Below are 24,842 nucleotides of genomic sequence, written 5' to 3'. Positions count from 1 at the left end.
AGTGACCGGCATCCGGATGGGGGCCTTCACACACGCTGTTAGCCTCTACGCTGACGATGTTATCTTGTCCATTGACAGGCCCGCTGTGGCTCTCCCGGCGTGCATGGAGGAAATATCCTCTTTTGGCGCGGTGTCTGGATTTCGGATGAACATGGGGAAATCAGTGGCACTGGATATCTCCCTTGACCCGGTCACTAGGGCATGTCTGCAGCAGCGGTTTCCCATGGTATGGTCCTCGGGAGCAGTGCCCTATTTGGGCATCCAGATTGCACCTACCGTGGCGGCGATGGTGTCCACAAACTATCGAGCCCTGGGGGCCAAGATCAAGGAAGAATTGGGCCGATGGAATCGAGGCGCTTTTTCCTGGCTTGGCAGGATAGCTGCTGTCAAAATGACGATTCTGCCTCAGGTGTTATACCTCTTTCGGGCCTTGCCGCTCCAACCACCCGGGGGATGGATCTCGCAATTACAGGCCGACGTTTCTCGGTTTGTCTGGCAGGGGAAGAAGCCTAGATTGCGTAGGGCCCTTTCGCTGCTGGCCCCTGAAGCAGGTGGACTGGGTATACCAGACTTTCGCAAATACTTCCAGGCAGCACAGCTGCGATTCTTGGTGGAATGGAGTAGGTGGGAGTCTGATAAGCACTGGCTCTTCCAGGACCAGGCGGTGGCTGGGAGACCGCTGCAGGAAATCCCCTTCCTGCGTCGCCCACATCGGCCCCGAAATCTTTATGCCTCCTTTGTTACGAGGGTGCCACTGCGGGTGTGGGACGCTACGAGCGTTCTACGTGACCTCACCACGTTCCCGTCCCCGCTTACTCCACTGGTGGATAATCCGGACTTCGCCCCGGGGATGGAGAGGGGAGCGTTTGCGAGGTGGCGACAGGCGGGGTGCAGAGCCTTGTGCCATCTTTATGGCCCGGAGGGGGTGGTTCCTTTTCCCCAACTTCGCCAGGAGTTTTCACTTCCAGAAACGGAGCGACTTCATTACATGCAGGCCCGCCACTGGGCCCTCCACCCGCAGGTAAGAGAGACGGCCGACCGGCCTTTTCTCCCTTATGAACACTGGCTCATGACACGGACTTCGGACTCCAAACTGATCACTGACTTGTACAAGCTGCTGCAGCCCCCGGCAACACACTTTTATCACCCTGGGCGAGAGCGTTGGGAGAGGGAGCTGGGGAGGACATTGAGCCCTAAGGAATGGGAACACATAGCTTATAGAGCGCGGCATTCTGCCTACCACATGGGACTCACTGATACCTTGACTAAAATCTCCACCTATTGGTATTACACACCGGAACGAGTGCATGAGTTTGACCGTAGTAAAGCGGATGCATGTTGGCGAGGGTGTGGACATAAGGGTACTCTTACGCATATACTGTGGGATTGCCCGCTCCTAGAACTTTACTGGAAGGAAGTGTTGGATGAAATTGATTCTGCTTTTGAAATTGAACTGCCACGTTTCCCTGCCTATACCCTGCTGGGACTTCCGAATGATCTGATGTATCCCCTTCGTTCCCGTAGAGGAAGACAAATAGCTATAGCTCTGGGCTCCGCGGTCCAGAACATCCTGATTCATTGGCACACTGCTACAGCCCCGTCTATTACTGGCTGGCTCCACAGGTTGTGGCATGTGTTGGGTATGGAGAAGCTGTCCATCACGGTGGCGGGGGATGTGGACCAGTTTAGGGAGCTCCGGCAACCATTTCACTCCCTATTGCTTACTGAATTTAAGGAACTTACCTGTCCCAAATATCTCCGCCTTTTGAGGCTTCCAGCCCAGGTGGAGTCTGCCCCTTGATCTTTCTGTGAGTTTCTCTACATCGTATTGTAGCGCTGATGTATGTTGAGCTCGGGGACTGTGCACTGGACGGGGGTGGGAGTGGGAGGGGGGGATGGGAGTTTGGGTGTTTGGGGGACATGTCGGGTGGGGGGGTTTCATGGGTAATGTCATAACATGTTGAGACGACTGGTGCCTTCTATCACAGCGCTGGCGGAGTTACCGGATGGCAATTTATTAACGGTACTTTTGGACACTTGCTTTTCCGCCCTGCTGCATTCTCTTGAAATGTTTGTTCGTCCTTACATGTTGTCATGAATAAAATACTTTAAACCTAAACTAACCTCAGAACCCCCTAGTCCCAACACAAATCACTCCCCTACTCCCACAGTTATGTCTGAATTTACTCAAACCACCCCTTCTCAGATAAAGTAAATTATGGCCACTATCAAGTCAGGATCACCACTGGACCCATGTCCTCCTATGATAATAAAACCAGTGACTGATTTGATAGCTCCCATCCTAACAAACATTTGTAATGCTATGTTTTGTTCAGGTTCCTACCCCTCGGTTTGGAAGAAAGCAATTATCAAACCTTTATTAAAAAAAACAAGTCTGGACCCTTCAGAATCCAAAAGCTACCAACCAATCGCTTCCCTTCCTTTTCCATCAAAAATATTTGAAAAAATCATGAATCATCAGCTGGCCAATTACATCGACCAGAATAATCTTCTTGATGAGACCCAATTCGGATTCAGGAAGGGTCATGGAACTGAAACTGCCCTAATAAAGGCGGCAGAGGAGATCAGAGTGATCATGGATCAAGGAGGTGCAGCAGTCCTAATATTACTGGACTTGTCTGCGGCTTTCAACGCGGTCGATCATAACATTCTGATCGACCGTGTCGGAAAGATTGGCATTCAGAACAAAGCCAAATCACTGCTGTCGTCTTTTCTCTCTGGCCGTGAGCAGTCAGTTAAACTAGGTGACTTCTTCTCCCCTGTTTTCACTTTACCCTGTGGTGTTCCCCAGGGATCCTCGCTAAGTCCGACGTTATTTAACATCTATGTGTCGGACTTGGCGAGGGTCATTAAATCATGCGGTATTGGGTTAACATCTTATGCTGATGACACCCAGTTGGTACTGGCTGTTCATAATAACGGAGGAACAGTTGCGGCCAACTTTCAGGATGGTATGATGGCAATCAGTTCCTGGATGGACCATAATTGTTTAAAATTAAACTCAGACAAGACGGAGGTCATGATATTTGGCAGGCTGACCCCGCCTTGGTCTCCAGTATGGTGGCCTTCTGACTTAGGCCTTCCCCCAACTCCGGTCAATAAAGTCAGGAATTTAGGAGTTCTATTTGACAACAAGTTGTCATTTGTAAGCCATGCCACTGTGGTAGTCTCAGCATCTTTTTATACCTTAAAGATGATTAAGAAATTACTTCTGTTTTTGCCAGCCAGTGCAGGCAAAACCCTGATGTCTACCTTGGTTCTTTCCAAGGTTGACTATTGTAATGGATTACTCCTAAATGCCCAAGAACAAGTACTGAACAAGCTACAACTTGTCCAAAACGCCGCCGCCAGAATCCTGACCAATACTCCAAAATATTCATCCATTTCCCTTATGATCTGACAACTGCACTGCCTCCCAATTAGGAGCCGCATTAAATTCAAGGCGTTATGCATCACCTACAAGGCCAGGAACAGCATGGGGCCAGAATTTCTAAAAAAAGCCTTGTCAGTTAATACGCCCAAAAGAGCATTGCGCTCAGCTACAGCCAATCTGCTACGAATTCCGCGTACTAAAAAAGTGAATTGGGGGGATAGACGCTTCCCTGTTGCCGCCCCCAGGCTATGGAACACTCTTCCCCTCCAAATAAAATCCTGTCCTTCCTTGATGAGTTTCCGGAGACAATTAAAAACGTGGCTTTTTATTCAATAAGATCTTGATTTCCTTTTGCACATGATCTGTTCAGCGCCGAGACACCTTAGGGTATTTGCGCGCTAAATATATTGCACAAATAAAAAAAAAAATAAGAGGTAGGAGGTGCGAGAAACCAGCCCCCATTGTTCCCACGGTCCAGGAGGAGGCATACCTTGAGGGGGATGCCCTGGAACCGACAGGGGAGCAAGTTGCAGAACTGAGGGACCTTCTGAGCTGACCCATTGGCAGCAAGAAGGAGGACCCTCCAGGGAGGAATTCTGTGCAGAACAGAAGAAGTGCCCATCTCTTGTGGGTTGGCCTCAAGCCAGGCAGCAGGTGATCAGTCTGGATCACATTGGATCTACTGGCAGAATGACCTACTGTATAGCGAACCTAATGCTGCTGAGCCTGGGTCAGCCCATGTGCTGGTGGTACCCCAGCGCTTCAGAGCCTTCCACATGGGTTTGGCTCATGATGTACCGTTAGCTGGACATCTGGGGCAGGACAAGACTGTTGAAAAGCTTGTCACCCACTTTTATTGGCCCCAGATGTGCAAGAGTTCAGATACTCATTTTAGGACTTGTCAAACATGCCGGGAAAGTGGGAAGAGTGGGAGGAAGCACAAGGCTCCTCTCCAGCCCTTCCCTGTGATCAGCAACCCCTTTGGAAGGGTGGGTGTTGACATTGTGGGGCCTCTGGACCCCAAGACAGCCATGGGCAACAGTTTTATCCTGGTCTTGGTGGACCATGCTACCCGGTACCCGGAAGCCATCCCTCTCAGGACATTGACGGCCCCTGTGGTGAGACGTGCACTGATGGGGATTCTCTTCCATGTGGGGTTTACCAGAGAGGTGGTGTCAAACCGTGGTACAAACTTCATTTCTAAGTATATGAAGTCCCTGTGACAGTAGTGTGGATTAACTTATTAGTTCACCACTCCTTACTGTAGGAAGGTGGAATCTGACTACATGGTTGCCCCCACTTTTTCTGGTGTTTTGATGGTTTTTGACTTGGTTTGGCTTGGATCCTTCTATTCAGGGCCCCAGTCTTTCTGCTTTCACTTCTGAAATGATTCCTTTTTTTTAAATAAACTTTTTACTTTCCATCAGATAGTGCAGGTTCATACAGTTGACATAAACTTTTCCATGCTCATGACGAGCTGAACTCGTCATGAGGCACGGTGCTCCGGTGCTCATGACGAGCTCAGCTCGTCATGGGCCGTGGAACGCTCAGGTGCGGGGAGAATTCCCCTGCTGTGCTGAGCGTTCCACGGGAACCAATGCACCTGTGACGAGCTGAGCTCGTCATGAGAACAGGAACACTGTAGCTCATGATGAGCTCAGCTCGTCATGAGCATGGGAGCGCTGTGCGCGCCTCCCCCCCCCCCCCCCCCCAGCACAGCGGGGGAATTACCCCCGCAGCGAAGGGGATAAACAAATAAATTAATATGAATAAGCAAACATATTAATACATAGGCAAGAGAATAGTGAGAAACAAAAGAGAGGAAACAAATAGAAATTTCACAGTAACATATCATATGTAAGCAAAATGTTTTTTGGGGGGGAAACACTTCTTATTTCATATTTAGCCAAATCCAGCTACCTTAAGCCATCCAGGGCCAATGGCCCCCACAGCACCTCTAATTTAACTAACAATTTGATGCCACTTGCCTTTGCCAGAGTTGCCTCTACACCATAAGTATCTCTGATAATCGCCCACCAATCCTCTGCCACTGGTGGTGTAGTAGAGACCCATGCCATGGCAATAGCCAGCCTAGCTGCAGCCATTAGAATCGTAAAGAGACGCGGTACTGCCGGATAACCATCTTTATATCCCAACATAATTTCAAGATCCGTGAGTGGGTGATCCAATCCTATTTTAGAATAAAGTATTTGCTCGATTTTACTCCAGTACCTATTCAATTCTGGACATTCCATAAACATATATTTTCAGTTAGCAGCATACAGTTCACATTTTGGGCATTTTATCTTATCCCCATCTTATTTCCCTGTTCCCATTTAGCTATTCTAGCCGGAGTGTAATACATCATGCAAGTAATACATGTTTGCTGGAGCTGTAAGCTAACAGAATGGGCAGAGTCCTTAACATAGCCTAATACCTGTTCTATCATTCTAGGTGAGACCATTATCCCCAAGGTTTGAGTCCAACGTTCCACTAATTTCTCATTGCCCAATGGTCTGAAACTATGTAGAAGAGCATACATTGAGCCAATGAGAGATTTAGACTTCTCCCTATAAATACAATCCCAGACTGTTGAATGTTTTATTTCTTTTACGGCCTCATTAGAAGCAAGATAATCCTTAATCTGCAAATATTTGTAAAAAATGGGCCGGAAGTTTATAGGCCAGTCTTAAATTTTCAAATGATTTAATAACTCTATCATTATATAAATCGCCAAAGCAGTTTACTCCATAGTTCGCCCAAATTTTACCCGCTTGATCCCTAAATACCTCAGGAAAAGTGGGATCCCTCACAATGGGTAGTTTTTATGGAATATCAGTAGATTGCACCTAGTAGACATTGCTTGCCAAATATATACAATATCCTTAACAGTCTTAAATTTTACCCTTTTAAAATAGTTTGGATCTCTAATTCCATATAAAAATGTATCCCTCTGGTTCCCCAGCATAAATGTGAAGACAAAATCAGTCTGATCTAGGCCGACCAAACTACGTAAACGACCCGTAAAAGTGGCCCTGAAAAAGTCTTTGAAATCTGGGAATCCAAGCCCACCGTGATCATACGTAGCTTTAAGCAGCTCAATCGCCCTCCTCGGTTTTTTATATCCCCAAATAAAACTACTAAAAAAAACTATAATTTTTAAAAAAATATGTTGGGGACTTTCAAAGGAATAGAACGAAACAAAAATAGAAATGTAGGCAATATTTTCATTTTGATCAAGTTACATCTGCCTAACAGGCCTATAGGGAGCCTATGCCAAATTCTTAACAATTTAATAGTTTCTTTTAGCAAGGGTACATAATTTAAATCAATGATCTGATTAATCTTACCCGTTATCTTTACACCCAAGTAAGTTATAGTGACACAAGATCCGATAATGGAGTTCTGAATCCCGACAGTGGTAAGTACCTGAGTTTTGTCAGCATTCAATTTGTACCCTGCAACTTTGCAAAATCTGTATGCTTCTACCTTAATACTAATTGCAGCTTCCTCTGGGTTGATTGCATAGACTGCGATATCGTCTGCATAGGCTGCGATCTTTAGTTTAGTATTTTCAGCTTTTAGAGGTTTAATTTGTGTGCACTTTTGTAGTGTGCCCATAATTTCTGGTCTTTCAATACCATGTCCTGGTCTTAACATTAAGGAGTAAAAAGAATAAAATTAAGTCAGTAGATCTTGGTAATAGTGATGGTAGAGTTTGGTGGCTCTGGCAGAGGGCATGAAATTAACTGCATATATTTTTGAAAATGTTGTATTCCAAACATTGTATCACAAAAGGCATCATAATTCTCATAGACTTGTTTGTAAAATATACGTAAAGGACACCATATTTCTACTTGTCAATGACATTAAGATGGGTACTGCCATTAAATATGTATTTACAAAGCTAGGGAAGGTCCTATTTACTATAGCGCAGTTGAAGGTGTCATATAAGTTTTACAAACTTCAACTGCGCTAAAGTAAATAGGAGTTGAAGTTTGTACAAGTCATCAGTCTGGGTCTACTTCAGTAAGAGAAAGCTTGCTTTCTGGTGGTGATGAGATAAACAGTTTCAAAGGTTTGCTTGGAATTTATATAATTTACCCAGAAGATCGTGGAGTCTTTTATATTGAGAGTGTGAATGCCTAGTTTAGCTGGTAACGTTGGAATCAAAAAAGAAAGAAGCAGAAGTGATTAACATAAAACCTTCCTCATACATTTTGGCTGTGTGTATATAGTACTATTGCGTAAACTATGCTGTCTTGAGAAATATACATTGTAAATAGTCATCTATGTAAAGAATCAATTAGTGGCCTTTATTAACCTTGATGAAACATCATTCATTTGAAGTTAACAAACCTTTGGAAACTTTATGCCAAAACTCAAAGAACTCTGTGCCACCTTTTTTCCAGTCGCAAACGGTTTGATTCTGCGATTCGGCCCATTTGCGACCGGAAACCGGCCTTTTCCGATGCATGAAGTCATTCCCATTTGCAAATTAGGTCATCGCACTTTTTTTTGCGATTACCTAAATAGCAATGCATTTAGGGAATGTCAATTTGCAGTTCCCTAAAGGCGATGCATCAGCTCTTTCTTAATTGCAAAGTGTGCCTTTAGGAAATGCTAATTACCATCAACTTCAAGTTGATGGTAATTTGCGCATTCTTTGAAAAATGCACAAATGTGCCTTTTTTAAATTGAGATGTGGTGCACATACATGCCCTTAGGGCGGGTGTTTGCGCCACATGAGCACTGTTCCCTTTTTTGAGGGGTGCATCAGGGGGGCCTTAAGCCCCCTGGCACCCTTGGAATTGCATTCGCAATTTGCGATTACCAATTTGGTAATCGCAATTTGCGAATGCATTTCCATTCATTCCTATGGGCCTGTAGGGTCATAGGAATGGATGGAGTAACATTCCCTAATAGCATTTCACAATTTGCAAATCGCTATTAGATGATGTTAAGGAATCACAATTTATTTTGAGATTTCTACATGCATAGGGATTTGCGATTCCAAAATAGCAATTCCTTAAAAATCGCTATTTAGGGATTGCAAATCCAAATGTTGATGCATGTGGCAGATAAAGATGTAATCACTGTTGGGTAAAATCCATTGAGGGATGCGGCAGTAAGATAAGGCAATGTATGATAGAGCAGATTGTAACCATGGCAAGAAATTACTGTTTTTTACGACTACACATTGAAAGAAAACCAAAAAATAAAATGTACTGATGCAAAGAAAATACTCAAACACATGGTGAAGGAAATGCTCAAACACATGGTGGCCTTTGATGTCCCGTCTCACCCTTTCGCCAGAATAAGGAAGGAGGCTTCGGCTCTCGTTCATTATTGTGCCTGTGGGGAACCACTGTGGCTGCTGTAAAAGTAAAAATTGCATTAGGCAAAATATACTTTAAGACCCATTTTCACTTTCCACTCCAAACTCCCCCTCCATGACCACAACGAAAGACTCTCATTAAACCTTTTAGTGGCACCCAAGTTTAAGTAGGACCATGATCACACAGAGTTTGTTGCCAGCAACCTAGTTTCAAGTAAAACATGTGACATAGGAGCTGACAAAATGATTTAGCTGTCAAGTCATATCTTTAGCCATGGTACCTTTAAGGGTTTAAAGGCTTTAAAGACCTGTGTCAGAGCAGTGTATTTGGCTAGTTTGCCTATAGACATTCCATGAGTATAAATAGACTGTATAAAGTATTTTTCTGGCAGCAAGGATACATGTTCACCTTGTTAGTATGTAAGGGACTGGGCCGGTTCATAGCCAATGGAAAGAGGTGGACCCTAGTGAAATATACTAATTCAAAACAACAACTGTAAACTTGTAAGATTAATGAAAGTCACATAATTTTGCAGAGAAAGGTGAGGTATATCTTGACATGTGCAAAGTGAGGCACGTTTTCCTAAACATTAGTCTGGCTATGCAGTGTGTGCTATTTATTGGTACTACATTCGTGCATCTTTATTTTCTTTTTTGTAATTGCACTATGATCTCACTGCCCATATTCGTGGGTTCACTAATGATTAAGAGTGTCCTGAGAGTTCTTCTCTAGAGCTGATTTTAAGGAATTATCCACTATTGCCCACTGTAAAGTTTGTTAACATTAGTTAATACCATGTACTGAGAGCATAACCATTTAATTGACTACTATGTATGTGAGGGGATAAGACAAGGAAAACAGGCAATTAATAGCTTTTACTACTGAGCATGTGGCAAATACATCTATAAGCACCCCTATAGGAAGACCAAAAGGCCAATTGCAACTGCTGGCTTCCAGACCTTCACTGAACCTGGAACACAGGCAAATAAGAATACTTAGTGTGATCATTCTACTGCCTTGGACTAGCTGAGCCAGTATCAGTATTCCAGGGAGGATTCAAATAATTATATTAATCAAAAAAGTGTCCAGCCACTGGAACAATAGCTGAATATGAAAATCTTGAGAATTTGATAACATGCATAGAAAATGGGTTTTTGGTAATGGTTATTTCTAGGCACGCTCTTTCAATGACTATACTAAGGAATAAAAACAACAAACATTCATACAGGGTGCATCAATATATTTACTTTGATGTTCCTCAAATTAGCTAGACATGGATTCCCTTCAAATGTGTTGCCACGAACAACAGGCATTCACTCCATACGGACTCTCAGCATCAATCAATCAGTAGATTTGTAGAGCACCTAATGTCACCCGTGAGGGTATACATCTGATGGCACTGTCCAGTTGATTAGATGAATAGCCAGGTCTTCAGGGGCTCCCCATCTCTTCAAAACTCTGGAACAGATGGGGCGGTCCGGAGATAATGGGGTAGCTCAATCCATGTCTTCCTTGCTAGGTGGGAGAAGGAGCGACCTCTGCATCTGCTACATCAGATGCGTGGTTGAAGGTTAGAGACGGAAGAAGGAGCGGAGATGTCTGGTGGGCTGATGGAAGGTCAGGTGATGGCTCAAGTAGGTGGGTGCGCAGTTGTGTAGGGCCTTGTATAAGGGGGCCAGGAGCTTGATACCCAGCATCTTTTCTGTACAGGGAGCCAGTTGATTTCCCTGAGGTAGGGGGTGATGTGGGTTTGTCTAACGAGATCCATGGCGAGTCTGCCTTCTGTGTTCTGCATGGTCTGTAGTCGATTTGTAGCATGCTCATTGGGGGTCTGAGTTAAGAGGGCCACCAGGATGCATCCATGGGGGAGCTTTTGTTGCCAAAGATCTGTCCCTCTATCTTGTCTGTGTTGAGCTTCAGGCAGTTGTCGTTCATCTATTTGGCAATGTTGAAGTTGGTTTTGGTGTTGGTGGTGTCTTCGGAGAGGGAGAGAATGAGTTGTGTGTCTACAGCATAGCATATGATACCAGTCCATGTTTTTTTTATGATGCCGGGCAGAGGTATCATATAAGTTTTAAAAAGGGTGGGGATGAACGAGGATCCTAGTCCACAGATGATTTCTTTGGTTCGAAGGTGAAGGGTAAAATTACTTTTTGCATTATTCTGGTGAGGAGAGGCGATCCATCTGAGAGCAGCTCTTTGGATGCCTCTGTTGTGCAGCCTTGTGATAAGTGTGTGGTGGGAGCCACTACGTAGGCTGCCAAGAGGTCTCTCCTCTTTCTGAGGTTAGCAACTTTATTTTGTCTAATTTCTTTTAGAAGGGTTTCCGACGTTAAAGCGTTGGAGACTTCAAATAGATTCTATTCTCCTGAAGGGGTACATTGTAACATATTGAAAAGGACTAAAATAATGTCTGAGCCTGTTTTGTATCCTTTTTTTCCATGACTGTGTAAAGCTATGTGTGGTAAAATGTATGAGAGTAAGGTGCTGGAGTTTAAGGCAGATGGTGAGGAACAGTTGTTACTGAGTTACGTCAAACCCTATAAGGCAGTCTCCATAGCCACTTTAGCTAGTTGGGCGATAGTAGTAATAAGTGAGGTAAGAGTAGACCTTTCCAGATAAGGTGCCTATTCCTCAGAAGTGCAAAGGTTAATAAGGTATTCTGGGCAGGTAGGTTGCTAACAAATATTTTAAAAGTAGCAGATTGATCTAATACAAATACTTTTGCAAAATGTTATTTAAGACCTGTGGCCACTGGATGGCTTTAAACTTGCAAAATGGTAGCCTTCAGAGGCTAACATTATCCCTTCCTCCTCACCCTACGAGGAGAAAATAAAAAAAATGTAAAAACAAAAAGAATGACTAGGATAAAGGTATTATTTAAGTATGTTAACAGGTTTATAATTGATAGTGTTGTAGCATCAAGTACTTGTGAATTAATTTTTTTTGCACAAAAAAAGTACAACACAATTCACGCATTTTAATTTCCCAGATTTAAAGTGCATGTGCATTACAATGTCAGTACTTTTTATTTGTGCTTTTATGGCCTCAAGGGCTGAAATAAAGATTTGTTTTTTACTTTGCTTGAATTCTATTTGCAGACAACTTATTATAAAGCTTGACAGAAAATGAAGATGTTGTCCTGTTTTGTCGCAGCTTAAAGATGATGATGACTGTGTGCCCTGGATATACATATTGTCAGGACATTCTATTGCTTATTGGTCTTTAAAGGGCTGCATGTTGCGGCAGCAATAGAAGGTCATTGCATAATGTAAACCTCAATTGTCTTTAATGGAATCAAAATTCTTCTTGTATGTTAATTGGAGAATCGCAATTCTGGCTTCGCCTAGGTTAAACATGAGGTGAGGGCAAAAGCCAGTTGGGGTCCCTGAATGGACCGAGTTCACGATGGAGGCAGTGCCCTGTGGGGGGAGCTGTCCCCATTCAGTTAGTCGGATGTCTCTGGTGGTAGCGGGATTGTTGTGTTGCTTAAAGAAGTCAGTGGCCTTGGGTTAGGGTTTAAAGTATCTGTAGACGTTGCAAGGTTGTTGCAGAATTCCTGTGCGGGGGTAATGTTGTTAGTTGCAGCTGAGGGGTTGGAGAATTCTTTGACGCTGTTGAAGAGTTGTTTGCTGTTATTAGAGCTTGATTCAATGCATGAGGGTAAGGCCTTTTTCTTCAATTCTCTCAACTGTCTGAATCAGAGGTTGAGGGTTGTGTTGAAGTTAGTCTTGTTGGTTGTGTCCTTGTTGGTGCGCATCTCCTTTCCAGTTGTTTACGGTGCTGTTTAGTTGTTCGGAGGTCTTCAGTGTCCCAGCTAGCCTATTTAGGGAATTTTCTGTGGGTTGTTGCCAATGGAAGCAAAGCTGTTGGTGCAGTTTCTGATGTTCTGGTCTAGGTTGTGGGAGGACATGAGGCGGGTGGTGTTGAGGGTATTGATCCATGTGTCCTTTAAGACTTTGCTTCAGCTGTAGTGGGGGGATTGGGTAGACTGGGGGCAGAAGTCCGTGAGCTGGTCATGTTGAAGTGAATGATGGAGTGGTCAGTTCAGGTGAGTTCTGTGGTGTGGTTGTACCTGATGTTGTCACTGGAGATGAAGATTGGGTCTAGTGTGAGGCCTGCGGTGTGCATGGGGTCATGAGCGAGTTGGGTGAGTTGGATGTTGTTCATGCTGCCGAGGATGTTGGTAGTGTTGATGTCATTGAGATCAAACACAAACATAATGTCTTTTAACTGGCAATATTATCTACCCAATACAGTCTCATGAAGAGTATGAGGAGCATGTGCATATAAATCATAAAATGTTCATTTGGTAAATTAAGTTAGCCAAAACATATCGAGCCCTCCTACTATGTCCTTGAGGGGTTTATGGCAAGGTCGACTGCAAACCTGTATAATGACCCTGTTGACTTGATTGTCCTTGAAGGCATTGTAAAATCACCATCAGAAGTGGTCACTTTTACTAAACTTATTCCCTCTACAATGGTAGGTAGGGGAAGTGAGGAATGCAATAGGAGAGATGATTAAGGAAGCAGAAACGAAGCGGTTTCTGACCTACCAAATATGCGAAAGAGGAAAAGTGTAAATACTGGTAGGAAATCTTAGTGGCATGGTGCGATATTATGGGCTGACAAGAAAGTATAGAAAAGGGATTGTGTAGAGACTGGACTGTTAAGTAATGGATTGGAAACAAGGGTTGGGAGATGAGATTGTACTTAGGAAAGATTCAATGTAAGAGAACTGCAAATAACATTCAAGGATGGCTACTGAAAGGCTCAGATACACAGCTCCTTTATATCCATTAAAATACCCTTACTCTTACCAATCTTCTCCCAGCAATATGGTGTGTGGGGTTGTATAACAGTGAGAAGCTTCTCTGTCTCATGGTGGTTCCAGAAGGCAATACAGGAAGCTGACAAGAAGACAAAAAGGATTTCAGACAAGATCAAGGCCAAGCCCAGCCTTTAGTAATGAGACCTACACTTCCTCTATGCCCACAAATAAACACCCTTAACTTTGTTTGTCAGAATATAAAAATTTTAATATTGCGCTACCATAATATTGTAGAAAAACTATTAACTAAAATATTGATAATTAAGTATATAAAATTTAATTTAGATGACGTATTATTATTCTAACACCTACACTCCTTTAAGATGTAGATATCACTACGGTACCTATACACAGAGTTATGTTCATATGGCACTTCTTTGTACAGGCCTGACCCTAGAAAGTGCTCGCATCTCTTCGGTATTTGGACAAAATATCGGAAACACAAATATTGTGGGACAGAATATAATGTCTAAAATATAGAGGACAAGAATATCATGTATGTCAGTTTCTAAGGGTAGGTAAAGTTTTGCTACCTATAACTCCTCATATATGTACCTTGACGATATATCTATAAATCTTCAAGGTACGTAGATCTGGAGTTAAGAATAGTAAATTTACATTTACCTAATTGCACTTACCTACTCGATATTCTTGTCCTCAATATTTTTGACCTCTATAAACACATCATTGGGGAGGGCCTAAGGGATATTTAAAGACCACGCATAGGTTGTATCCCCTGTATACCAGAATATGCTCAACCTGAAAAACCTATGGGTCTGACTTCTGATTCATGTATCAGGAAAGGAGCTGTGGTCTCAAATTAATGAGAGTACCTGCTCAAGGCGTCATCCAGAAGATGGTTGCCCCTGTGTTAGCAAAATAAACACCCGTGTTGGATTCCCATCAATATCATGTATGACCAATATTCTCATGTGGTCCTCCGTCCTGGGTACAGTGTCTCTAGATCATTGAGACCAGGTAGTACCGTCTGTGGACACATGGTTTACACATGCCAACACAAGGAACAATCATAAGGATCTGGTCAGACGGGTAGGTGCAGTGCAACAAAGAAAAGTGTGTGAAAAGTTAAAATAGGATAGAGAATCTCATTCCAACTTTATTCTACCAAGACCTCTTCCTAATTAAAAACTAAGAACAGCGCAAAACTATACTACTGCAGTTTAACAAATATCTGCATAGGGGCCGACATGTTTCTGCCTAAGCGGGAATATGACCCTAGGCTTTCATCAGGGCCTCTGTTCTCCCAATAGTGCGACTGCAAAAATGTGTAGGTGCAAAACTCAAAACACTAATTATGTGATAATCCAGTAAAGGATATGAGTCTCCAAATACTGTGGCTTCACTCCTCCATGACACCTGGTAAATTTAGTAGATCCAGGGTGCCCGGGGAAGAGACCTCACCTCGTCCTGGTCCTGGCTCAGGCGTAGTGAGACCCCGCTCTGTCCGGCGTTGTCTCTGGCAATAGCTGAGACAGGGGGAGGCCTATTGGGAGAACAGAGGCCCTGATGAAAGCCTAGGGTCATATTCCCGGGCAGGGGCAACCATCTTCTGGATGACGCCTTGAGCAGGTACTCTCATTAATTTGAGACCACAGCTCCTTTCCTGATACATGAATCAGAAGTCAGACCCATAGGTTTTTCAGCTCAATATTTTTGACACAATAGTCTGTCCACACTCTATTTGAGTTTCTGATTTTGTCACTAATCAATCTCTTCAAATGTTCTTCCTGAAGTGACCTCTAATAGGAAGAGTGTCTTGTAAAATATGCATTGTAAATATTCCTCTATGTAAAGGATGGAGCAGTGGCTTTTGCTACCTTGCTGAAAGAATATTTGAAGTTTATAAACGTTTGAAATACTCAACCAGACCCTCCAGGATTTTGCATTTTGCAAACAATCGCAAAATCTGCAGTTTTGTAAAAAGGCTGTTCTTTTTACAAAAGTGCCCACTACATTTGGGGAATGTGATCTGATTTTTTTTTGAGTGAAGGGGCTGACAAAAGGTTGTGAAAACATAATAGAAAGGGTCTTGAAAACATAACTTACAGATATTTTCGTCTCTCAATTCCCAACTTTTTGGAAACTAGGATATCTTGTGGCCAGGGATGGTAATTGTTTTAAAAATATCTCCATTATAAAGTTCAAAGGTGAACAGTAGGTCGTACTTTTTTAAAGAGAAAGGAATTAAAACGAAGGGAAAGGGAAATGAGCACGCGTCTCTGGAAGAGAGTTAATGTGCTAGAAGTCAGGAAGTGGAGATTAAAGGCTCCAGGAGTGATTTGGGTGTCCTCTGGACAATTTACACTCCTCATTTAGTGGCCATAGCGAGTGAGGTTTATTTGGTTGGCCATCACTGAGCTAAGCATCATTAGTGTTGTGAGATTTGCATGAACCTGTGTGGAGTAATTTCTCAAAGAGATCAGTTTTTTGTAGGTGTGGACATCATAAGTGTACTCCTACTTTCATTCATTCTCACCCACAGCCAGGGCCAAAACACAGGCCCCGACGGCCCATGCGGTGCAGGAGGCCCCAGGCCTTCTGCCTTCCTCCATTCAGCCAAAGAGCAATTTTTTTTAGTATCAGATAAGTCTTTATTTCGAAATCATGTCATAAAAGACAACATAAAAAATATCATCAATACCTTAGAAGTACATTAAGCACAGCTGATTCATTGACAATTATACATAAATAAGGGCTTTTCACGAAACCTACTGGCTAAATCTGTCCTTTGATTATTCTTTATCAATAATTAAAAAGGTAGAAACTCCATTTAAAAGTAATAAATATGACAAAATGTTATCTAAAAATCTTTAAAAAATAAAAAATGAATAAAGGACAATTCATTTTACATAATAAGGAGGAGACGTTTAAACATTTGGGGCAACAACTGATTTTAGTTTGGTCCTTCGAATTGACCATATCCAATTGAGAAATTTAGACACAGCAATAATGAGGCTTTCCGAACAGTCTGTTTTAAAAATCCGTAGGGCCTCAGTTCCTTTTTTGATACCTTTTTGAAGACATACTGGCCTAAGCCACCTAAGCCGCGGCAGTTTGTATACAGGGCATATAAACAATATATGAGCTAGACTTTCCAGTTGTGAACTACAAAAGGGACACATGGCATCCTTACCAGAGGACCATTTACTTGCAAAGGTATTAATTGGCAGGGTACCCACCCTATATTGATGGAACCGTTTCCGGTCCTTAGGGATTGTAATAAAATCCCAATATGGTTCATAAGCTGGTAAGTGTTTAAGCTCAAGAAACTCCCTATGTAGTGAAGAGGTGGAACATCTTTGGAATTTTTGTGTTGTGACCATCGACAAGTATAGTTCCTTAAGAATCTTGCGTGATGGAAAAATATTGTGCGCTGGGTTATCCCATAGCTCAGCCAAGCCCATAGCATTATAAATAGCCATGGCTTCACTAAACCATTTTATTCTATTGGCTGTGTCCATGTTCCTAACTTCAAGGAGTGCTTGGGCATAGTGGGAGAGCTCTGGGGTAACCCAGATCCTCGGCCAGTATGCTATGGGTCTAAAGCGCGCTACATCCTCTATTCTCTGGCAGCCCAGGTCAATATAGAGCGGCAAAAGCGGGGTAGATGGTGGGAGCCTCGCTATTCCTCATACAAATTTATCTTGGGCATTTGTCAGTTCAGAGATGTTACATGACCCCCATAGTTCGGCCCCATACAATATAGATGCTCATATTTTTGTGTCATAGATTTTTAGTGCCGTAGCTATGGGTTGGGTGGCCGAAGAGCGCAGTTCTCTCAAGAGAACTCCCGCCAGCTGGGCATGTCTAGTAGCTAGTTGATTAATGTGTGGTTTCCAATCCAGCCTTGAACCCAGTGTGATACCCAAGTATGAGAACAAATGGGTTTGCTCTAGCAACTCCCCATTCATTATTGCTCTTCCTTTCACTTGCTTATACCTATGCATTACCATAAATTTGGTTTTAGACACATTGATGGTAAGGCCATAGTTGCTACAGAAGGTCTCAAACCACCCGATTGCTCTCTGGAGCCCTTGTTGGGTCTGGGATATTAAAAGAGTGTCATCTGCGAACATCAACAGGGGTATAGACTCACCACAGAGCTTGGGTGCATCCGTAGGAAAATCCCTGTAGTAGTCGATAACCCTGTTGATGTACAGAGAAAAGAGCAATTAATATTGGTGGTATAAGGGAGACTCAGGGGACCTTCATCACATTCTGCAGGGGGGTGTACCTGCTATTTTCTTTGGGGCAGAGCCACGGGCTGGACACTGCTTCACTACTGCTTGTGGCCGGGCCGGGCTCCGCCGAGTGCCCTGTGCATTGTATTCTGCTTGGGGATTGTGCTCTGGGCTGGGTCTCGCTCCGCTGCTTCCCTGGCCGGGCTTGGCTCCGCCGAGTAACTGCATCCTGGTTGGGGGCTGTATTCCGGGCCGGGCTTTGCTCCGCTCTACAACTGGCCGGGCCTGGCTCCTCCAAACACTCTGACTACACCTCCCAGCAACCTCGCAAAACGCTAGTACCAAGAGCCAGGAGGCATATAAAGGGGAATTTGGGGCAGAGTTCCCTGTGTACCTGCTATTTTCTTTGGGGCTGATCCGCCGGCTGGACACTGCTTCACTACTGCTTCTGGCCGGGCCTGGCTCCGCCGAGTCCCCTGTGCATTGTATTCTGCTTAGGGATTGTGCTCTGGGCTGGGTCTCGCTCTGCTGCTTCCGTGGCCGGGCTTGGCTCTGCCGAGTGACTGCATCCTGGTTGGGGGCTGTATTCCGGGCCGGGCTTTGCTCCGCTCTCCAACTGGCCGGGCCTGGCTCCACCAAACACTCTGACTACACCTCCCAGCAATCTCACAAAATGCCACTACCGAGCGCCAGGAGGCGTATAAAGGAGAATTTGGGGCTGAGTTCCCTGTGTGCCTGCTATTTTCTTTGGGGCTGAGCCGCGGGCTGGACACTGCTTCACTACTGCTTCTGGCCGGGCCTGGCTCCGCCGAGTCCCCTGTGCATTGTATTCTGCTTGGGGATTGTGCTCTGGGCTGGGTCTCGCTCCGCTGCTTCCCTGGCCGGGCTTGGCTCCGCCGAGTGACTGCATCCTGGTTGGGGGCTGTATTCCGGGCCGGGCTTTGCTCCGCTCTCCAACTGGCCGGGCCTGGCTCCGCCAAACACTCTGACTACACCTACCAGCAATCTCACAAAACGGCAGTACCAAGCGCCAGGAGGCGTATAAAGGAGAATTTGGATCCCCACCACACGAGACGCGCGTGGGACGCGCCGGGACAAGGGCGGGGCCGTCTGTAGCCGTCAGAGGAGGCTGGGCTGGGCTGGGCTGGGCGTCAATGCAAATATTTTTTCTTGCTATCAGTCCTTTTTGAATATTGTGGGGCGGAAGTATTAAGTATTGTGCATTGTGGGATTTGTCCACCTGGTTGTAAGAATGAGCAACAAGGGTAAAAATACTAAGCCTGCTACCTCTCGCCCCATGACTAAGCACCAGGCTGCCATGGCACAACCTCTCCCAAGCCTCACTGCCTTTGATAAGATGCTACAGAAGACGATCGGGGTAGTGGCATCTGCCATAGAGAATACTGAGAGGCGATTATCAATTACTCCGGCCATCCCCCCTCTCCAGTCTGTAGGGGATTTTTCAGCTGTTGCTGTTAATCCACCTGACTTCAGTTCTTCCCTTATGTGCTCTTTTGCAGAGCTGCCCTGTGCACAGATTGTTCTTGGTGTAAATGATACCCCAGAGGTTGCCAGTTCCCCTCCACACCCTGTAGCCAGAAAAGTCCCCAAACCGCGCCTGAGAAGTAAGAAAATTAAACTTGTAAAAAACTTAGCTAAAAGATCCACGACCCTACCTGACTGTGCACAGGTTGCTGCTGGTCCTTCTCTGTCCTCTGTGGGAACTCCTGTTTGGGTCACTCATCTATTATCTGATTTCGAAGCTCATATGGAACAGATTGTTGGTTCACATTTTAAATCACTGACATCTAGGCTTGATAGATTAGTTTCCAGCATCAACAATATAGGTCTAGGGAGAACCCAGCCGATTAGTCCATCGGAGAATCCTAGAACTATTAAGCCCACTTCCACTTCCAACCCTAAAATTCTACCAGCCAGTAAAAATATACCAGCTGTACCGGCTCGGGTAACTGGCAATTCTACCCCTGACACTATTCTACCTCTGCCCAGGGTTGGAAAAGTAGACTCTGGAAATACAACAGTGCCGAGGGGGGCCACTGAAGTCAGAGCAAACTTATTGGACCAACAAGCCCAAGCTAGCAAAAATACTTCAGAGGAGGGTCTCCAGCTGTCCTGCCCTTTCTTGATCTCCCTCCTGAGTCTCTACTATATGTTGTGGTCCTTGCTGGGGTTCCTCCTTTAAGCCAGGGAAAAAGTGAGGATCATTTTGAATTAAAAAATAAATGTATATGTGAGAAGTTGGCCTGATATATGATGTCTCCAATTCTGGGGGCACCTTGTATCAGTCCAAACAATCCCTTATGGTGGTGGTTGTAAGTCAACCTTATGGAGAAGCTATCCTAGAGGTAGCATGGTCTAAGCAGCCTTATAGGCTTAGCTCAAGAGGGCATGTGAAGCCAGCTGTTTTACCATATGCAATCCTGTAATATCAAATGAAAGGACACCACACAAGTTATATATTATACAAATATATGTATTTATTCTCAGAATAATCCTCAGTACTCTTTATGAGTAAAGAAGCACAAGCGTTTAAAGAAAACCACAGTAAAACATATGAAAGTTGCACAATTATGGATGAGGCCGGGTGGCCACTCAAACCATATATCAAAAAAGTGTTAAAAGTACCCCTTTACGAACAGTGGTCAGGCCTAGGGCCTGGGGAGTCGCTGGGACTACTCGGGACTAGCAGTGATGAAGTCGGGAGAAGCTCGGGTGCAGCGCTAAAAGCACAAGCATGCACCAATGCAAAGTCAATGGTGCGTAAAAGTTATAAAGTTACTGTTTTAGGAGTCTTCCGACTGGACTAGGATTACCAAACTTTAGACTTAGACACTAGAGGTGTGTACCAGTGTAAGAACACCGGCATTCATAAGTTACCTCACCCACAGGAAGCGGGTGCATAGGTGCCAAAGTGTGTCGGGTTTCGTCACGCAGTTCGATGGTGCCTGGAGATGAAGATGCTGCAGGCGTCCAGGAGGGAAGTGTCCGGTGTGATCCAAGGGTGGATCAAAGATGTAGAGTACCTGAAAGCAGAGGGGACAGAGTCTGGGTCACTAGCCAGTGACCAGGAAGGAACCAGGAAGGAACCAGGCGATGTCAGGCGCAATCAGGTGGTTGTCAAGAAGCTTGTCTCCATTGCCACGTGGACTCTGGAGCACCGAGGATATCCTGTGTTGGATCACGAGCTGTCCCACAAAGGTTCTCGCTGTCGACGGTGTCGGCTTCCGGATTGGAGCTAACAAGCCTTGGCAAAGGCAACCCATGCAGGATTCAAAGATCGCTTCTTACTCGGACCAGCAAGGTCTGAGCGGGTGCTCCTTTTCAGGGGAGTGAGGGCCAGTCTGGAGCAACCAGACTAGCAGTGTAAATTCAAAGGTTCGTTGGTACTGGGGCCACAAGCCAACGGGCAAGCGACCGGACCAACGCGTCGAGCAGGAAAATACAGAATGGCCCCACGCAGCACTCGGAGAGTGTGGAGGGGTGAGCTTTGATGCAAAAGCTGCTCGGGGCTGGGGCTTCTCAAACCTCAATGCAGAGCTTCGAGGGAGCCTTGGGAGCTGCACGGTCAGCGCTTCGTAGTTTTTCCAAGATGGCCGGCCCCACACTTCAGGTCGCCTCCACGGGTCTCAGCTCTGCAGGGACTGTGGATCGGGCTGTTAGAAGGCAGGCACGCTGGGTCTTGTTGATCTCTGTTGCTCGAGTTCTGGCGGGAACTGCAACAAAGCAACGTTGAGGTGCTGGATGGTGCCTGTTTGCACAGGGTCGTCATACCTTGACCACAAGGGAGATTCTTCAGCCTTCTATGTCGAGTAGGATGTCAAAGGGTCCAGAATTTTGTTTCATAAGTTTCAGTCAGGATAATCTGAGTGCTTGGGCACTGCTCCCACCTTTATTCCAAACTGCGGGGCTGGATTACCTGCTAGGTCCCTCCTATGGGTGGGACCCAGGAAGGGGGTGGTTACACTCCTTTCCTTTTGTCCAGAGTCGCGCTGGGACTGGGGCTGGTGTGCCCCAGAACCGGTTTGACCGGATTATGCAAGGGGAAGCCTTGTGCTCCCCAGGCAGTGTCTAGTTTCTTTCAACCCTCCCTGCTACAATCCATTATCTCCTGTCTGGGGTGGTGTGACACCTCCCTGTGACAGGAAACCCTTTGTACAGGCTTCCTCTGCCAAGTTTCAGTCAGCAGCAGGAGGTCAGACTCGTGTCTGTGGCAGCAGCATCCATTTTGTGATGCTGGGGCTCTGGTTAGGATTAACCACGTTTTAGTAAAGTAACATGTCTTCTCCCTCTAGAAGGGTGGAATGCTACCCCCGTCACAAGGACTGGCGAGGGGGTAGTATTCCAAGTTGTATGACACCAAACATGACATGTTTTGATAAAGCCAAACCAAAGTTAGCACATAACCGCGAGGATTATAATGCACTTAAGAGTATATGGTACGGCATTATCCCGGAACAGCTAAAGGAGTTGGTCCCGACAGCTGCAGACAGGCTCAGCTCATGCTAGAGCACCATCTCACATAAAACCAAGCACTCTGCCTCCAGGATTGTTAAGGCCTGCCATAGGAGTGACTGATAGTTATATATGTGTCCAGTTTTAGGTTTAGATATAGGTATACTATATCTAAGCAAGGGGTGATTACACTACCTTGCCCCAGCTGAGTGATCAGCCAGTTGTGTCGATTTAAGTACCAGCCAGGGGTGGCAAAAGATATGCTGCAGCCCTGGTAGGCCTTGGTGGCACCTATGCCCTGAGCACCTATAGTGCATGGTACAGGGGCTGACAAGGTGTCCAGTTCCAATTGGGTTATGTACCTATAGTACATGTATGTGAATTTAGAGAGAGAACAGCAGGCTGTGGGTCTGATTAGCAGGCCCACAGCCACATTAAGTCGAAAACCAGTGAAGCAAAAAGCAAACATTTGGGGGTGACCATAGGATAGCAGACCCTATTCTCCTACACATGCCCCCCCCCCCCCCCCCAACGCAGGGACATTAAACTTAACCTTGACCAGATAAGTCTTCATGTTCTAAGTGGAAATACCTGGAGAGACCATCTGCATTGCCATGGTCAGTCCCTGGTCTGTGCTCCACTGTAAAGTCCATCCCCTGTAGGGAAATGGGCCACCTGAACAGTTTGGGATTTTCACCCTTCATCTGATTTAGCCACAAGAGGGGCTTATGGTCTGTCTGAATTAGGAAGTGAGTGGCAAACAAGTATGGTCTCAACTTCTTCAGGGCCCAAACCACAGCAAAGGCCTCTCTCTCAATAGCTGACCAACGTTTCTCCCTGGGGGTCAGCCTTCTGCTAATAAAAGCAATGGGCTGGTCTTGACCATCTACATTAAGTTGTGAAAGCACAGCTCCCACCCCCAACTCAGAAGCATCTGTTTGAACAATGAACTGTTTGGAGTAGTCAGGACTCTTCAGGATAGGTGGAGATCACATGGCCTTCTTCAGGTCATCAAATGCCTTTTGACAGCTAACTGTCCACTGAACCTTTTTTAGCATCTTCTTGGATGTCAAGTCATTTTATGGTGTCACAATGGACCCATAGTTCTTTACAAATTTCCTGTAATACCCAGTCAGGCCCAAGAAGGCTCTGACTTGTGTCTGGGTAGTTGGAGGAGCCCAGTCCTGTATGGTCTGGATCTTGCTCTCCAGTGGTTGAACCTGACCCCCACCTACTAGGTGGCCCAGGTACACAACCTTGCTCTGCCCTATCTGGCACGTGGTAGCCTTGATAGTCAGGCCTGCCTTTTGCAGGGCCTCCAGAACTTTCTTCAGGTGGAACAGGTGATCCTCCCAGGTGGAGCTAAAGACAGCAATACCATCTAGATATGCTGCACAAAAGTCATCCAACCTAGCAAGGACTTGATTCACCAACCTTTGGGAAGTGGCAGGTGCATTCTTCAAACCAAAGGGCATCACCACAAACTGATAATGCCCACTGGGGGTAGAGAATGCTGTTTTGGCTTTAGACTCCTCAGCTAACCTGATTTGCCAATAGCCAGCTGTCAAATCAAATGTGCTCAGAAACTTGGCAGAAGCCAATTTATCTATGAGCTCACCTGCCCTTGGAATGGGATGAGCATCTGTCCTAGTGACAGCATTGAGACCTCTGTAGTCCACACAAAACCTCATTTCTCTCTTTCCATCTTGGGTATGGGGTTTTGGCACAAGGACTACTGGGCTGGCCCATTGGCTCTCTGATGGCTCAATAACTCCAAGTTCAAGCATTGTCTGCACCTCAGCCTTTATACAATCCCTGACATAGTCAGGTTGCCTGTAGATTTTATTCTTCACAGGCAGACTGTCACCGGTGTCCATCTCATGGGTGCACCAGTTAGTTTGACTGGGTGTGAGTGAAAACATGTGTCTATGGGCCTGCAACACCTGTCTGCAGTCCATCTGTTGCTGGCCAGTGAGGCTGCCTGCCAAGGCTACTCTATCAACTGAGCCATCATCAGGGTTTGGGGAAAGCAGGTCTGGGAGAGGGTCACTCTCTTCCTCCTGTTCCCCATCTGTAGCCATGAGTAAACCCATATCTTCCTTGTCAACAAATGCTTTCAATCTGTTTACATGGAGCACCCTGTGGGGGCTCCTAGGGGTTCCAAAGGCAACCACATAGGTGACTTCTCCGTTTTTCTCAACAATAGGGTAGGGTCCAGTCCATTTGTCCTGGAGAGCTGCTGGGGCCACTGGCTCCAACACCCACACCTTCTGCCCTGGCTGGTACTCAACCAGAACAGCCTTTTGGTCATGCCAAGCTTTCTGTAATTCTTGGCTGGCGTCCAGGTTTTTGGATGCTCTCTCCATGTACTCTGCCATCCTGGAGCGGAGACCAAGTACATAGTCCACAATATCAAGCTTAGGCTTTTTGAGAGGTAACTCCCATCCTTCCTTCACAAAACACAATGGACCCCTTACAGGGTGGCCAAACAAAAGTTCAAAATGGCTGTAGCCAACCCCCTTCTGTGGGACCTCTCTGTAGGCAAAGAGCAAGCAGGGTAAACGGATGTCCCATCTTCACCTAAGCTTTTCTGGTAACCCT

The 24,842-nt window shown here is 45.4% G+C and overlaps 1 protein-coding gene across 1 annotated transcript in view; it reads right to left on the bottom strand.

Annotated features, from left to right (window-relative positions):
- LOC147708722 (uncharacterized) overlaps positions 1 to 24,842 on the bottom strand; it is a 215,784-nt gene that overhangs the window by 123,875 nt on the left and 67,067 nt on the right. The window contains exon 11 of the mRNA XM_086925768.1: positions 8,700 to 8,771. Coding sequence (XP_086781894.1) covers positions 8,700 to 8,771 — 72 coding nt within the window. The remainder of the gene's footprint in view (positions 1 to 8,699; positions 8,772 to 24,842) is intronic.

This window comes from Lissotriton vulgaris, chromosome 6 (assembly GCF_964263255.1).
Source record: "Lissotriton vulgaris chromosome 6, aLisVul1.2, whole genome shotgun sequence".
Classification (NCBI taxonomy): domain Eukaryota; kingdom Metazoa; phylum Chordata; class Amphibia; order Caudata; family Salamandridae; genus Lissotriton; species Lissotriton vulgaris.
The sequence above is the reverse complement of the archived record's forward strand: the minus strand, read 5'-3'. Positions and strand labels throughout refer to the sequence as shown.